At 49.3% G+C, this 16,847-nt stretch overlaps 1 protein-coding gene across 1 annotated transcript in view; it reads right to left on the bottom strand.

Moving 5' to 3' along the window:
• Positions 1-16,847, bottom strand: part of LOC104537526 (retinoic acid receptor RXR-alpha) — a 34,566-nt gene that overhangs the window by 8,126 nt on the left and 9,593 nt on the right. The window contains exons 4-5 of the mRNA XM_010180430.1: positions 8,638-8,807; positions 3,235-3,364 (exon numbers count right to left, since the gene is read on the bottom strand). Coding sequence (XP_010178732.1) covers positions 3,235-3,364; positions 8,638-8,807 — 300 coding nt within the window. The remainder of the gene's footprint in view (positions 1-3,234; positions 3,365-8,637; positions 8,808-16,847) is intronic.

Below are 16,847 nucleotides of genomic sequence, written 5' to 3'. Positions count from 1 at the left end.
TCTTCCCTAAGTGGCCACAGGATGTTTCCACCCCAGCCACGGGAACATTTATTTGGCTCTTTACTGGGCGAGGCCTGGCACTTGCAGAGGGATTGCAACACCATGAAACCCAAGGAGGATGGAGCAGAAGACGTGGATCTGCACCAGGAGCCTGCAGGAACCACACTCCATGGCTGAAGAGGACCTCCCAGAGCCAGACCTGCAGAAAATGGGTGTCCCCCACCAGCCATCACACACAGACTCACAGCAGCTCCACACACAGCTCCTTCAACTTGCCAGGAATACATGAATGTGGTGATGCTACAAGATGCTGCCAACATCTGTGCTGGGCTTATTTCAGAGAAGGAGTGCTGGATTGATCAGCATCCTTCAGCTGAATTATTCCCAGTTAGAGCTGGGATGCTTTGGATGAAATGGGGAGCCTATTTCTACCTGGTGCTTTTGACAGAGAATCTTTTAAATCTGACAAGATAAAGAGACAAGCTGGGAAAAATTAAGTATGACCACAGGCAGCAAATCTGAGCTAAGGATCAAACAAATCTGCCCAAAGAGTTTTGCGTTTCAGCCCAAACCCTGGAGAAAAAGAGCAGATTTCTTTGATTCTTGCAACTTCTTTCTCATCAAACAAGGTGGCTGCAGCCTTCAGGGATGCTTTTGGATAGGGAAGGCACCTGGCAATGCAGTGACCGCTGTGCCAGCCCATCTCTGTACCAAGTTTCCCCACCAGCCCTGTAAAATGAACTGCAGCTGCAGAGATGTAGTTGCTCAGCATCCTTTGCCAGGCTGGCTCAATGCAGAGAAAACATCGGGTTATTGCCATCTCAGCCACAGCAAGCTCGGAAACGAGAAAACCCAGGGAAAACAGGCTTAAAAAGTTGGGTATCCTTCTCCAAAAAGCTCAGAGAGGGAAGGTTTTTAAATGATTCAGGATTAGAGGAAAGCTACTGTCAGCCCATCCAGCACTGCTCCTCCAAAGATGCGTGCTCCACTTAATTTTGCCTCTGCGGATGCATGACTGAACCTGACTGACGCTCTTAGCTAAATTTTAATACTTAAATATTTCATGGGCAGCTGTTCCCAGCAGGCCACTCTCCCCACTCAATAATAGATAGAGCCACTGGTTAAAAGACTTGGGGGAGGTTATCTGAGGCCCTACGGAGATGCTCACAGGTGCTCAGCCCACCTCTTGGCTTAGAACCACCATGAAATCTGGGATGCGATGGGGTCTGCAGCCCCTTCTCCTCCTGCCCCATGGGGTGGCCCCTTCAGGATGCCAGCTTGGAGCTGCTCATAGCAAGCACCAGCACAAAGGAGAGGACATCAGATCAGAAAGTCTCCAGCTGAGCTTTCAGTAGCCTTCTGCTAAAGAGAAAGGAAAGCCTTGAGCTATTGTTATACGTTGTGTTTCCACTTCACAACAGACAGCATTTTGTCTGAATGCAGCTCTTCCCTGTGATATCTGCTGAAAGCCCTCAAAGATTTCTACAGAGATGCTTCCTGCTCATCCACTCTCACAAGAGGCTCTAGAGACCCTCTTCAAAAACATGCATTTTGTATTTTGCAGAGAGGGCAGTGAGCCAGCTCTGGCAATATTCACAGCCACATTAAAACCAGAGGAGCACCTTCAAGGGCTAACAGGAGCCGTCTTGGAAGGACATGGGACTTGGCCAAGTCTGCAGCAAGAATAAAACCCCCAAATTCTCCATTACCGGACTACTGCTGTAACGACTAGATGAAATGTGCCTATAAAAATCTCCTTTCAGTAATACAAGAAGAGCAGAAAACCTACACCAGTAAACGGTGAGACTTAATCGCCCAGAAACCATGGAGGTCAAGGATTTCAGAGAGGTTGCAGGAGGCACTGGGTATCTGTATGCAGGGCCAAGGTACGCAGTTATACTGGTTGACAGTCAACTAAAAAATTGCATAAAGATTCATGTATTTGGGCTACGTCAGCCTTATTAAACAGAACGACAGCTAGTGTTTGTGTGGTGGGAAGAGGGAACCACCAATTCCATCATCTTCCTACTCTTATACCTTTTTCTGAAGCAATGTGCTTCAGACCATGGACCAGAAAAGTTCTGGCAGTTTCTATGTTTTGTGTTGAAGCGAATGCTTTGCACTTGGTTCTTAAAGCACTTTCCTCTCCAAGTTCATTGGCATTTATTTTGAGGCATACCCTTTCTACAGTAAGAAGTCATGAATGCTGCCATCAAGGTGGATCAGCAGTGTCTCCTCTACAGAGGCCATCAACCCAAGCCAGAAGAGTGCAGAGAGAAGCACACACCCTGCACGGTTCTCCCCTTTCCTCCATCACTCCCTTTTCAATTCCCTTGACTATTTGGAGTAGCTGAGGGTGGTTTCTCTCATCCCTAAGCAGAGCTGGGTGCCACCACCAGCCACTGAAGTCTCTTTACTTCCTCTCCCAGTCTCACCCTTCACATGGAGTTTGTCATTTGCTGGAAGCCACTTCATGTGTCCCACAGACAGCTTCCCTTCCTCTTGGTTTGAGGGAGCAAAACCCTCCACTGTGTTAAACCAAAGCTTTTTTAACCATTTATCTGATGACTGGAGCTATGCAAAGAGCTTCATGCCTAAAATGAAACCTCATCGAGCTCTTGATTTCTTGCCCCCCCTGGTTTTTGTTCATAACCTGCCAGCAGTAGGGGCTTGGATTTACTCGATGGAAGAGGATCCTTTTCACAGCTGCTTTTCACCTCCCAAAGCCTCTGTTGCTGCAGACCCCCTGCTGCACAAGGAAATTTAAAATAAGCTCGGAGAATTTTATTTTCATCTTGGTGGGTGGGAGAGAGATGGTGATACATTTTTCTCCCCTCTCTGGTTTTAATTATGATCAAACATTTCAGTTTGATGAAATTTCATGGAGTCCTGAGCCCACTTGGTCTTTCAAGTCTCAGCTCGGGAGGAAGAGCTGCCTTGGTTTAAACACCCCAGTGCACACCTCGGAGCGCCTCGCTCATCGGAGGTGAAGCCGGGCCATTTTTCAGCGGGTTGGCTGCTGGTGCAACATTTTGGATTGCATTCAGCAACACGTCCCTTGGGGCTTTTTAAATTCTATTTAGCAATTGAATTATCAGAGGCTGTTACTCAGGAGCAGTTAATGACTTTCAAGTTGCTGGGACCTAAATCTAACCGTAATCCCTGTCACCAGAGAGATGTAGCACACTCCTACAGCCTCATGTTGGAGCTCATGTGGGGACGGCTCCCACTCACCTGCTCTGAGCAAGATGACCTGGTCATCCAGGGGCAGCTCGGAGAAGTGGGGGATCCTCTTGGCCCACTCCACCAGGGTGAAGAGCTGTTTGTCCGCTGCCTGGCAGATGTTCGTCACTGGGTCATTGGGCTGCCGAGAAAAGGAGATTTGAAAAGCTGAGAGAAGGTAAAGCAGGGAGGAGAGGAGAGGCTGGAGGGGCAGCAGAAGGGGCTTGAAGTCGGGAGCACCCCAGACGTGGATGTTATTAGTCACAAGCAAAGGAGGTGACTTGGCTTCTCCACAACATGGTTTTAAGTAGTTTTTAGCAAGGTCCGAAACAGGAACCAGGAGTGTTGAGACCCAATATCCATCATGCTGACTGATGAACCAACGAGCTCCAGCCCAGGGAAGGGCAGGCTCCTGCACCCACTCCCTGTGCCAGCACCTCCCAGCTTGATAAACCAGCACCAGAGGAGGCATTACAGAAAAAAGAGAAAAAGCCTTTCCTTTGAAATATTATCCAGTAACAAAAACCATCTGCTCTCAAGGAGGACAGTCAGCCTAAACACACCAAATCCCTGTTTAAAGGAACTGCTAACAGCTCAAGTGGGCTTGTGATTAGGAACTAGGAGAGCCTGTCGAACCCTGGGGAAGGCAGAGCTCGCTCGTGAAGTGTGTACAGAGGGTTTACCTCTGGACAGGGATGTATAAGCCCCTCCACATATCCCACAGTAATCCCTGCTGATATCTAGCAGCTTTGATTATACAATTATTTTTCTTCCATGTCCTTAAAAGAGCAGTTTCCAAATCGGAGGAGGAGTGTTTACTTCACCCCTGGATCGCAGGGGGAAGGGGTGTGAATTTGGAGGCAGAGCAGACATGAACACCAGCGTAAACTCTCCCTTCTGCAAGTCTGGGTTTCGGCAGGACAAGGCCATTCCTCACCATGAGCTGGCTGTGCTACAGCAAACCCCTCTCCCAAGCTGGGCAGGTGAGGAGCACACTGCTGAACACCACTGCTGCTCCCCAAGGACGTGCCCCGGATCCCTGCCCGGTCCCCTCTGCTGTCCCCTGGCAGCAAACACAATCTCTGTGCCTCAGTGGCCAACGTCTCCCATTCTACAAGCTTAAAATAACCAGCATCTGGCAAGCCGAGGGGCATTCGTCTTTGAAGCATTTTCACCTGTTGCATGCAGAGATGGATGGGAATGGGCTGGCGTTCAGCAGCACAGCTGAGGAGCAGGGAGCATCATTATGGGGACCGTCCCCTCCTCGCTCTGCCCATCTCTAGCAGCTCCCTGAGGGGTGCAAGGGCAGAGGAGTCTCCCTGGGGAAGGAGACGTGAGCAGGGACTGTGTGCTTCCCCAGGAAAGGGAGATAAGACAGGATTTCCTCTGGACAACAGGAAAACCTTACATTGGGTGTGGGGAGGAGCTTTGCAGGGTTAAGCATTTCACTGGAAACACAGGGAACATCAGCATTCAGAGGCATTTCCAGAAAGAGTAAGAAGGGACACTCTTGACCCAGGCTATAGAAACATCACCAACTTCAAGTCATCCCAGTTTGGTCACCAAGTTGGAGCACCCAGGTGTCCCCATGGCGGGGGATGGAGATGGAGCCCTGCACACCCCAGAGCAGGACACGATCTACGGGAAGACCCCATGCTCCTGCAGAACCTGATCCGCAAAGCAGCAAGTGGCTGCACAGTCCGATGAAAGGGGTCTTTTGAGAAATTTAGATTTTTTTACCAAAGGGGTTGCTTCTGGGCAGGTTGTCACCGGCTCCAGGACTCGCCCCCACGCAACAAGCTGGGCTCCAGCTCTCCCAGCCTCTGGGAGGAGCTCTCCCAGCCACTGGCTGCATCGCCAGTGAAGCACAAGCTGTACCCAGCCTCCAGTGCTGCCTACAAAGCCTCTGTGAGGGGCCCAGCCTTTAATTACACCTCAGATGACAGTTCCTGGAACCACGATGGTGCTTCCTGGCAGAACTTAATCACCGTAGCTCGAGAGGCAGCTAAAAGTATCGTCCCCACAGGCCGAAACGACCCTGTTTCCAGAAGGGGATCTGCAAAGCAGTACCAGAAACCATAGTAAGCAAATCCCCTCCTGCAGTAAATAGCAAGGGCACGGTGCCGGAGTGTGACAGAATGAAAGGACACGCGGGCACCTGATCCTTCTGGAAAACCGGAGCCCGGAGACATCTTCCAGAAAATGGTGACTTGAAACCGGCTGCTCAAAGGCCAATTAAGAGCTAATGGGGATAACACCTCTCAGTTACAGGCTTTGCCTTTCTGTGGCCAGGAGCCCATCCGAGGTGGTGCTTACACAGAAGGAGCCCAGCTTAGCAGCTGCCGGGGACACGGGGCAGAGGCAAATCTATCCCTGTTCCCCATCACACGGCCTGGGGACAGGTACAGCCAGCATGGATGGCCAGTGCCCAGCTCCTGAGGGGCAGGGACCATGCAGGCTCTTGGGGTGTCCTGGGACACAGCCACGCTCATTTACAGCTTGTGGGAACCTCCACAGGGTGTAATCGCCTTTGCCACAGAAGCCAGCCAACACAATTAGCAGCTATTTGCAGTGGCTGAAGAGCTGTTATCAGGGCCTCACTGGAGCAATTACTTCAAGTGAGTGTTTTAGTGATGGTCATCAAAATGCTGAGTCTTGGCACTCTCCTACCACCCAAGGCAGAAGGAGAGCAGATTTGCGGAGGCAGATCCCCTCTTAGTTGCTTTCTGCCTTGCTCGGCATCCTTCCCCATTCTGTCTGTGCCTCCCACAAAGACTGCACCCCACTCCACTCCCCCTTTCCCCACCATGGGCTTCAAACCATAAACACAGCCCATCCTCCCTGGTGTCAGTCAAGGTGTCAGGGTTCAACCAGAGTCAAGGCATCAGCTCAGCCAGAGCTGGGATCTCTGCTCTCAGAGCAGCCAGGGGACCAGGGCACCAGGTAACGGTCACCGGCATGAGAGCATCTGGGAGAGGAGGCTGTGAACTCCTACAGCACCCAACCATCTCCAGCCCAGACCAGCAGAAACATCCTTGCAAGCGCTGGAGCATTCCGGCTCCGCATTCGATGCAGACGGACTAAGGTGCAGAGGCACAAATAAAAGGACCCAACATACCAGGCTAATAAGAAACAGCTTATGCTTTACCTCATGTCTATTAGGGACTGAATTTGTCTGCCTTTCCATCACATGGGCTCTCTGGGGAGGGCTAGGAGGAGGGCAGCTCCTCCGTCTACCCTCTCCTCATCCCGTGGCCTCGTCACTGCAAGCTGCTGATCTCATACATCTGCTAAACCTGCTACAAATGTCACCTCATCGACAGAAGCGCTCGACAATAATAGGGCATTTCAACAAGCCTCCTGCTTCTATTTAGATGCAACACACATCCTTGTTCACAGTAATGCGTGTTGAATTATGCAGGAACCAGCTTTCAATTTGCTACAAGAGGCTGAGGAGACGCAGTGCCAGACGAAGCCATTTATTTCAGCTCGCTCTCTGGGGTTTGTTTTCAAGTCAGCACATGGCTGGCTGCAATCCCCCTGAAGTATTTTTAATCCTGATAGCCGTCACAGCCTCTGCAAGCCCCTCGCTAATCATGGCTGAGCTGCCTCCTTCAAAAAATGCCCCTTGCAAAAGCTCCATGGCAATGGGACGCTCTGGCTGGAGAGCATCACTGCCTGTGGGGTGCAACTGAGATCCCAAATGCAGAGGGGTATCTGCTTTTGGACTGTTTTATGGAGAAATTGTCCCTGTCCTTAGCAGGAAGCCTTATGCACTGGAAAGCCTCATGTAGCCAGCCATAAAGTGTCCTCATAGGTAAAGGCCAAAGGAGCATCCCATAGAGGAAGTCAAGACTTAGACTCCTACACGGAGCAGCCTGATTCTGAGATCCCTTGTCAAGCCTTGCTGGATAAGGTATTTCCAGATCAATCCTCCAAGTCTCATATAAAGAAAGACATAAAGTATTATTGTGGCAGAAAATAAATACTGCAGAGTCCTTCCACTTCCTAGAAATAGTTGCATTTCATCACCTTGGCCTCACAGATACCAAGCACAGAGCAATAGGAAAGGCAGAGGGATATTTCAGCAGATGTTCCTGCTTGCCGGGGTCATGGTCCTCACTCCAGCATCTTCCCTCCCCAGCGGCAAGCCTGGCAATAGCCAGGGGGGTACTGGGGTAATTAATACCCTCTGCAGCCCTGATGACACCTTGCAGTGATGGTCCCCCCCCTGCTAACAGAGCATGCCATGGGATGGTGTGTGCCTGTCAGAAGCCATCTCCATAAGGCAAAATGAGAAATTAAACATGTGCAGCTGACCTCGGCCCCAAAAGCACAGGCATAGCGGCACATGGTGATTTATTTTTTAACTCTTCCCCTCCATTTCTTTACTTTGAGACTTCCCAGTCCCATAGTATCCCAGGGCTCCCTTATTAGACAGGGATAATTAGCCCCACTCCTGACCCTCCTGCTATTTTAGTTGCCTTAATTGTACTCCTACCTTTTGGAGGCATTCCTCTGTTCCCATTACTTTCATGAGAACTGGGGCTAGTGAGGAATGGGGATTACATCCTAAATGTGGGACTGCATCCTAAATGCTGCCCAGTCTGGGCAGCAAGTTCTCCTCAACAGGGCCCTTCATGAGGGCTTCACATAGCATCTATCCTAAAAACAGAATTTCAGAGGACAGGCTGGCTCACACATTTGGAGGCAGCAGCTGTGCAGGGAGGCATCCTCTAAGCAAGGCTATAACCTGCTGATAAGGGGATCTCTTTGGAAAGGGGCCAAGACGGTTGCCCTCATCACAGCTTCTTGCTCTTTTCCTATTTCCCTGTCACCCATCTCTTGTTCACATAAGGTCCCGTTAGAGCCTGGTTGCTTTGAGCAGGTCCAGCTATAACACAAGCTTGGGAAAGGAACTTGAAAGCAACGTTCTCCAGGTTTTCCCTTCTTTGAGCCAAGCAGCTGTATAATTCTGCATCTGAAAAGTCACACCCTGATTTTACAGCTCTTATCTCTTTGCACTTCAGCCACAGAGCTCTGTTTATTGGCTTGACTGAACTCTGAGCCTTTCAGAGCATGGAGTCTCTTCCTGTCTTTTAGCACTAAGGGCTGTTAAATAAAATCTTCTCTGTGAGCCCTAATTATGCCTTACAGTATCTGCTCTTTCGCTGTGGCAGCGAGACAGACAAGCACCAGTGCTGGAGCAGAGGGGTTTGCTTTCTTCATGCTTTTATCAAAGCTCACACATGGTATCTACAGCAATGTTGCATTTCTGAGCTCTACTTATTCCTTTACCCACCAGATAACCCCTCTCTGACCTAGGCTTACTGCTGTATCCATGTTAGCTCAATCCTGAGGCCGCACAAGCCATTCCTTCTGCCCCCTGTGCCCAGGATGGGGATGGGGCCTTACCGAGCTTGGCGTCAAGCCCATATTTGCTTCAATGTACGTCTCTGTCTTTGGCTCCACTGCGAGTTCAGCTTCCAAGATCTTTTCCACGGGCATGTCCTCATTGGCGCTACTTGTCGACTCCACTTCATTCTCGTTGCGGTCCTTCCCCCGCTGCCTCTCCTCCTGGACAGCTGGAAGGGGACAGAGAAAGGACAAGGTCAGCCTAGGGCTCCCAAACACGGTGTCACGGGCTGAGCAGGGACCCCAAAGCTCCACAGATCTACAGGCATTACTAAAACCTAAAGCATCCTCAGTCCTTGTGACCTGTAGAAGCACACACACATCTGATGCCTTATTCTCCCACCTATGTGGTCAGTGGTTTCGGGCTTGGGTAGTCCAAGGGACGTGAGGTTTGAGGATGCCACTGAGCAGCCCTGGATGCTCTGTGGGAGCACAGTGAGCAAGGGTCCCGCTTAAACCTTGCCTCTGCTGGGAAACTCCTCTTTCTGCAGAGGGAGAAGTCCTGGAAGCAAAAGAGTTAAAGCCATGTGATGAAGATCAAAGGGAACTACACTGCAAGTCACCACAGAAGAGGGCAATGGATGAGTACTGCTGCAGAAGAGGAAAATGAGGTGAAGTGATAGTATAAGGGAATCCTAAAGAAAAGAGAAATTTGTCAGGTTAAAGCTTAAGTCCAGAGTTTAACCATCTTCTGAGCCTGTTAGTGTTGGACCTCCATGGAGGTCACGTCCTGCATCTGGCTGCCTGGTCCAGCAGTGATGCCAACAGCTGCTGCAAGGCTCCATGGCAGGACAGGGATGCTGAGGGACAGGAACTGCGTTCTGCTGGCAGCTGCTCCATGTAAACCAGCACCCAGCCCTTGTCCCTGGGCAGTTTCTAAACAGACAGGAGAGACCTGTCCCAAATCCTGCATGGTAGGAGTATCCAGCCAGAAGCATGTCACATGCTGATGAGTTAATGTCTGAAGAGTACACAGATCAAAAACACTTATTAGATACTAATAACATTATTAACAATCTCCCTTTGAAACCAGCACACAGACTTTCCCTGAACCTGGAAAGTAGATTTATGCAGACAGTTACATCAGTAACTCTCTCAATCATCATGTTACATACAATAAATCACACACTTCTCCACAGACCATGGTTTCCCACAGTACGTTTTAGCCCAGTCCAGCTGAGAACAGCCCAAGAAACAGGAGTTTCCAACTCTGGTCATGAGAGACAACTCCCTGAACCTATCCAGCTCTTTGTTGAGGACTGAACGAGCCATTCAGTAATGTAAGAGGCCTGCTATTTATTGACAATGATCCTAACACTTTAGTTCTCTGCTGAATTTGAAGCTGGTTATATGATGTTAGGAGAAAGCAGCAGGGGCACAGGTTTTGTTCTAATGAAATCAGAGCTGTCTGTAACAGAGCAAGGCTTTGTAGGCAATCAGTGGGACCAGCTCTACGCCAAGTGCAAAAATAAAACCTAGAATATAAAACTTATTTCTTAAAAAACAGGAAATTAAGACACATGCTAAAGAAAGTCCTATATGGACGCTGATCCCATTAACCCAGCTCCAGCACGCAAAGCCCGAGGCTGATTTCCACTGCTCGCCCTACCCTCCTGCAGCCACCGTCGGTGCAGCCTTGCTGTTTGCTGCACATCAGTAGCATTCAGGCTCCTTCCATGTGAAAGCTGTCATGCAAAAAGAGGTTATTTTTTTTGCAAACTGCTCTTAAGTTTACAGGCTGCAGAGGCTCCTGAGGCCCACACAATGTTTCCTGCTTGGTCTACCAGAGCCAGGTAGGCTGCTGCTGTCAGAGCTCAGATTCGTGCCGCAGCTTTTGTCCATCTGGCTCTTGTCTGGCACGGATTCTTCTTTTCACTTTTTCAGGCCAACATAAAATCCTGCTTAAATTTCTCTCCCAACCCATACTCCTGTTTTCTCCATCATCAAAAGGCTAGACATTTTTGCTTAATGCCAACCCTTCCTCAACAGTACAGATGCACCAGAACTTCTTTGGGCACATCAAAAGAGATAAAACACCTACTAAATAACAGAAAAGCCTAAGAGAAAGGCAAATCTGCAACAAATGGGATTTTGTAAAATGACTTAAATGCCAGAGACCTGAGGCACAATCACAGCAGGTCTCAAGGATAAAGGTACAAAGTGTGGTTCCTCGCCCTGAGATCAACCACCTCCACTGCCAGGGCCACTCCACCAGGAAGTGGTGTTAGTCCAAAAAACACATCCACCAGTGACTCAGCTGGACACTGGGATTTGTGGGGAAGGGCTGCAGAGGTCTGGGGATACAGTAGCTACCTAAAGCCTTAAATCTGCAAATCTCAACATTATCAAAACCAGCAGTCAAATCCTTGGGGGTGAAGAATCAGATGCACTTGAAGGGTTACAGGAGAGTGAATCCTACAGGTCATCATGACAGCATTTGCCAGTGATCAGGCTGAATCTAGCTGATACAAACAATAGATGGAAGAGACATATGGAAAGAGATTACACATCTGAGTAGTTATTTCTATTGATCTGTGCCTTGAGCTGCTACACCAGGAAGTTGGTGCTGCTGCTCCTGGCCAGCAGAAAGCTGACTCATCCCAGCCCCATGCACACCCTGGATGCTCACCCCTGCCCAGCTGGCTGCCGGCAGCAGGGACGCCCCGGGCAGAGCAGATGGTGTGTTCACACTGGGTATGTCAGCTCCAAAGATAAACCAAGCCCTGGCCAGGGAGAGCATTACCTGCTTTGCTACCTTGGTGTTTCCAAGAGCAGACAGCCCTCTCCAAAGCCTGGCATCACTCTGCAATTCTCCCTGCAGCTTGGATGACCTCCATCTATCCATCCCAAATCCCATCTCTGGGCTGCTGAAAAGCAGTCCCTGTTTCCCAACCCTGAGCTCAGAGATGCCTTTATCCTCCCTGCCTGCTCGGAAGCAGCTTCATGCACAGGTCCTCACTGAGGTGAGCATTTGCAGGACGAGGTGACTGTACTACGTGAAGTCCAGTTGCTGTTCGTGCTCAGGACCCACATTACCAGGTGTTTATGCATCCAACCTGTTCCTCACCTAGTAAAATCACAGGACATCTGCCAGACCCTAGTTGTTGGATGTAGCTTTTGGGAATGCCTACAAGACAGTGACTCCTGTAGATGTTGTAGATGCTGTTTTCTCTCGAGGCAGCTCGAGAAAAGAAGTGGGAACAGCTTCATTCTTCATGTGAACAACAGGTTCACTCCTGCAACAGCTTTGTGCCTGCCTTGGGGTGCTGTTGTCAGTGCACACACAAACAGTGGTCATCTTACTGTCACCTCGTTCCTTCAGGGGTTTCCCTCTTCAGGATCCAGAGGCTGAATTAATTTCAAATCTAGTGTCCTCACTTTCCTAGTTTCAGATTCACCCTGAAGCATCACACAGCTCCTGCAGTGGTGAGCCCAATATGCTGTCCTGAAAGGCGCAGGGATTTGCAGATGGCATTCAAGACTCACATAATCTGTGGGTTCCAAGACATGGACATCTCTGCAGATGCTCCATGCTTGCAGATGTGGTCCAGCAGAACTGAGAGGACATCCAAGGTGCAAGGAGCAGGCAAAAGTGTCCAAGAACTGCCAGTCACACAGCTTCTGAGCAGAGTCCTCCATGTCTCTGATCTCCTCTGGTGTAAGGCCACTAGTAGATGTCTGCAATTCACTACAATCAGTATTTCCCCAGACTTGCTGAGGACCTGAAAAGTCAGCGCTCCTTCTTAGCAGAGATGCTGATTTCAGAACAGAATGGGGACTGTGTTTCTTGAGATACGGGAGAAAAATAGCAGGTGGGGTAGGGGGAAGAAAATAAGGAGCAAGGATTCAAGCAAATCAGTTTTGTTTTTTTTTAAATCATGCAATATGGGCTGTTTGTGTGAAGGAAAATCTTCAGTAGTGAAGAGACCTCTCACCATAATGACCTAGGACCTTATCTCTGAAGTCCACTCCCCACTCCCACTGGGGATTAGTCAAATAAACCACAGTGGAGATGACAAAAATACATTTTTTGACTGGATTTGGTTTGGGAGCTGGGGTTCTTTGTGGCTTTGTTTTTTATTTAGCTTTAAAAAAAGAGAAATACAAATGTGGTATGCTGCATAGCAGCTTGTCTGGTAATACTGAAATGGGAATACCTTTTTCTTCTCGGCTTCCCAGCAGTCTTGTGGACCGGGATGGATGGTGCTCCATCCCTGTAATACAGTAAAATTTAGAAACAAAGATCATTATATCATTTGGTTCTGGTTGCTTATGCTGGATTTTTCTCTTCCTCTCATGTAAGTTGGAAACTCACAGACTAGAGAAAAAAACAGAGGGGTTCTGCAACTGGCTCCTCCCACCCAAGTTCTCCCTTGCAGCACAATCAATGTATATTTAAGAAAAAAAAACATTTCCAACTCTGAAGAGGCCACAAGATGCTTCTCTCTCCTGTCTCCCATGTGATGCTTTGCAGCATTAGCAAGGACACAGTGTGGCAATTCCGAGGAGTTGGTTCTGCTGCTGGCTCCCTTCTCCTGCTCCTCATCAATGTCCCCTCCACACTGTGCCCTTCTGCTCTGCTCGGTGGGGCAGGAGACATTCGGCTTCCAGGACCTTGGAAAGAGGATTAAACTGCAGAGTGCCTGCAATAACAAGGCACTTGACAGCATGACCTACAAAGACCTTTCCAAACCTCAGTAGGGCTGTCTTGCTCTTACTGCAATAAGATGGTGATAATGAGGTGAAGGATGTGGAGAACGCATCCCCGCTGCTCTCCGGGAGGAGGGAAGGGTTGGCAAGGGCTCTGCAAGAGCAGCGTCACCCTCTCATCTCCCATCGCACTCAATTAGTGCTTCAGCAGATGGACAAAGCTCATCTGGACAAACTACAAGGCTTGTCTGGGATGGATGTGGGAAAGGATGCCCATGTCCTTGTCCTTCCACCTTCTCGCTCAGGCTGTAGGAGTTAGACGAGGTCAGGACTGTGCTGTTCCAAACAATGCTGGTTTTTCTGGTCATGAGGGTGGTACACCATTTGATCAAGGTTTATTCACCTTAAATGCAGGAGGCAAGCCAAGTATATTGCCCAGAAAACACTCTCCTGCAAGGCAAAGCAGTCCCAAGCTGTTGTCACACCAGCCCTGTCTGCCACTCTGTGTTTTCAGAGATGAGCTTCCCCACGCTCTCCTCTGCCTTGATGGCTGTGCCAATGTCTTTATTTTTCTTCAAGGAGACTCGTAAGGTTGAGAGGTTTTCTAGTCTGATTTTTCTTAATATAAGGGAAGCATTTAAAACTTGCAATCCACTTGAGGAGAAAAAGAGATGTTGTAGTTGAAGAGCTCTGAGAGGCAGCCCCACCTCCTCCAGCTATGTCTAAGCCGAGCCAAGGACAGAAGCCTGTGTTTCCCATGGCACCTGATGAAGAGTCTCTTGTGTTATTCCGCTCAATTTTGCCTGCGCTCAGCTAAGGCTGGTTGCTGTCATTTGTCATCTCGAGCTTCTCCAGCCCATCTGCACTTCCCCAGGCCATGGTACAGCAAGATACAGAGCCCCATGTGTCAAGAACACTTCTCATTGACCTCTAAGAACCAAATTTATTGTCCCATGGATTGCAGATGAGCTTCAGCTGTCTGGATCTGAGGGCTGTTGTGCAAAAATGCCAGATCCATCCTCTGCCGGTGTGCACATCAACACTGGACACCTCTGCCTTTGCTCGTGGTGCAGCATTTGATGGCTAAATAAGCAGTTTTGAGTCCACTTCTGAGAAACACTGCAAGCTTCGTGATGAACATCACCAAGTCCCTGCTCTTTAAGATGTGTGAATACCTCAGAATCCCAATCCTCCTTTTTATCCCTTCTTCCCTTTTTAAGAGAAACCTGATGCTGTGAGCTGCAGACTAATTAGATTTAAAAACCAGAAAGATGTCCAGTGCATGCTCTGTTTTTAATGCCTGGTCATAGATGCAATGCAGGCGCTTGCAGCCAGGTCCCCCACGCCGTGGCAGTGCCACATTTGGTGGGCACCGCGCTTTTGTGCTGGAGGAATGTTAATGAGGAGAGGAAGAGGCACAAAGGGAAAGGATTTTCCACTGAGGCCAAGGTTTCTGAGAGACCCCATGGGTAGGAGCATCCCAGGCTTGTTTGTTTGCTGGGAGAGACATGGAGGCTACAGCGGCTCCTAATTACTGCTTACGCTGCGCTAATACAGATGAACACTTGTTTCCGAGATGAAAATTCATCCTTCCAGGAACAATAGCATGGATGACTGGCTGGGGTTTGTTTCTTTTCATGGGGGAGGAGAGGGAAGGATAATTCACTCCCACCAAAACCAGACTGAATGGGGTTTTCTCTGAGTGGACAGATCCAGCGTCTGGAGTCCCTGGGCACTACAGGGGCAGGCACTGATGCTCAGCTCAGTTCTTGGGCAGTGTGAAAGCCGTGGGTAAGCAGAAGATGTGTTTTTTGGCCCTGGCTCTCCTGTTCTTCTCAGCACGCTCTGATCCGCTCCCATCTTTGCTCCTTGCTATTCCTCAGCAGATGCAGAGACCCACAGGGATGATGATGCTCTCCAGATCACTCCAACCTGGATGCATTTTGGGGACGTGCCCCTGCATTGCCAGGGCACACCACCCTCCTCCTGGAGAGCCTGGGGGCTCCGGTGGCCTCCGAGACCCAAACCTGCTCCATCTCCTGCGAGCCTACAAGAGGGTAGCTGCTTTATTTACAAAGTGCAGGGTGGAGGGAGGGTTACTGAGGATTTCCGTTTCCCTGGCAGTGGGATTTATTAGGCTCTGCTGCCTTTTCATGAAGCTACATCTTAGCTCTGTATCATCAGCATCTTGAAGCTCTTATGCCTGAGGTACCTGTTTTTGTATCGAAAATGCCACAATAGCTGGGGAAACTAATTCAGTGTTTCTTCTGCTTTGTGTTCATGTGCTTCCTTTTTGTTCAAAGATACAGCTTTCTACGATGGCAAACAACCTCAAAAGCTGAGATACAAGAAATAAATGGTGGCGCTTTCTCCGACATTTTCAACTGAATGCTGCATTTTTTTTACAATAGGCAAAATACCACCCTGATGATAAAAAAAGTAGGTACCGTGAAATGGAGTGTTAAAAAGGGGACTGAAACCTCTGCATGCAGTCAATCCACGTGGGGAATGGCTCTGGAAATGAACAGCAAAAATCACTACCTCACTTCACTCTAAAAAGCTGGACACTGCAAAGTATAATCAAACATCAACAGTGCTAAAGCAAGGTCAGAAAATCCTAAACCAGATCCTTTTCCTCAACCGAAATATATCCTTAAAAAACAAAAACCAAACCCAGCATCATTTCACCAGCTGGTTTAAAGAGCAGCACTTTAAATGGATGTAAGAAACAAGCTCATTAAGCTGAAAGACATTTTCCATTCCCAAATTGTTACTAAAAATAACCGCGCTCTTGAACTCTGCCCCTTCACTAGGATATGGCCACTTGCCTGTTTTTACATTCACTTGCACAGCGGGTTGGAGACCTGAATTCCTGCATTTTCTCCCCAGACTCCTCTTGCTCCTGTTGGTCCTGAGATGCTCTGGGAGCCAGGAAGGCTCCAGGGGGTGCAGGGGGATGTACAGCCATGGCAGGGGGATCAGGCAGTGTCACCTCGGCTTAAAAGAGGGAAAAACTTTGCTCCCCCTGGACTAAGTGACGTATGCAGAGGTCTCTGAGCTGCTCCTTGCAGTGCTGCAAGTCAAATCCCTCCCAGGTTAAATCCCTCAGCTCAGCAGTAGTGCAAGCGAGAAGGAGGAAAACCAACCCACAGATGCAGGGGAAGAGGAAGAATTATCTCAGGCTGTGAAGCTGGAGTCAGAGACATGGCATGCAACTGGACAGAGATGTCCTGGATGCTCAGAGCATGACTGGATCACATTGTGGCAGCTGATGGAGGAAAGCTGCAGCCATGCCATACCCAGGTCACTGATGTTATGGGATCTGCACCTTCATTTAGGAACAATCCTGGGGGTCAGTTCTGCACCCTGAGCTGTGGTTGTTGGGGAAGGACAGCCTTCTCGTCCCCACAGGGGCTATGAGCTTCCCCACAGAGATGCATCAACATCCATTTCACCCGGTCAGCTTCAAATGCCACCGTTAGGGCTCTGCAGTGTGTTCGGGCTGCAGCCCTCAGCTGGGCAAGTGCCAGCCCCCAGTTACCAAACTGGGCAGCCCAGCA

Source organism: Mesitornis unicolor, unplaced genomic scaffold, assembly GCF_000695765.1.
Source record: "Mesitornis unicolor isolate BGI_N332 unplaced genomic scaffold, ASM69576v1 scaffold9603, whole genome shotgun sequence".
NCBI classification, from domain to species: domain Eukaryota; kingdom Metazoa; phylum Chordata; class Aves; order Mesitornithiformes; family Mesitornithidae; genus Mesitornis; species Mesitornis unicolor.
The sequence above is the reverse complement of the archived record's forward strand: the minus strand, read 5'-3'. Positions and strand labels throughout refer to the sequence as shown.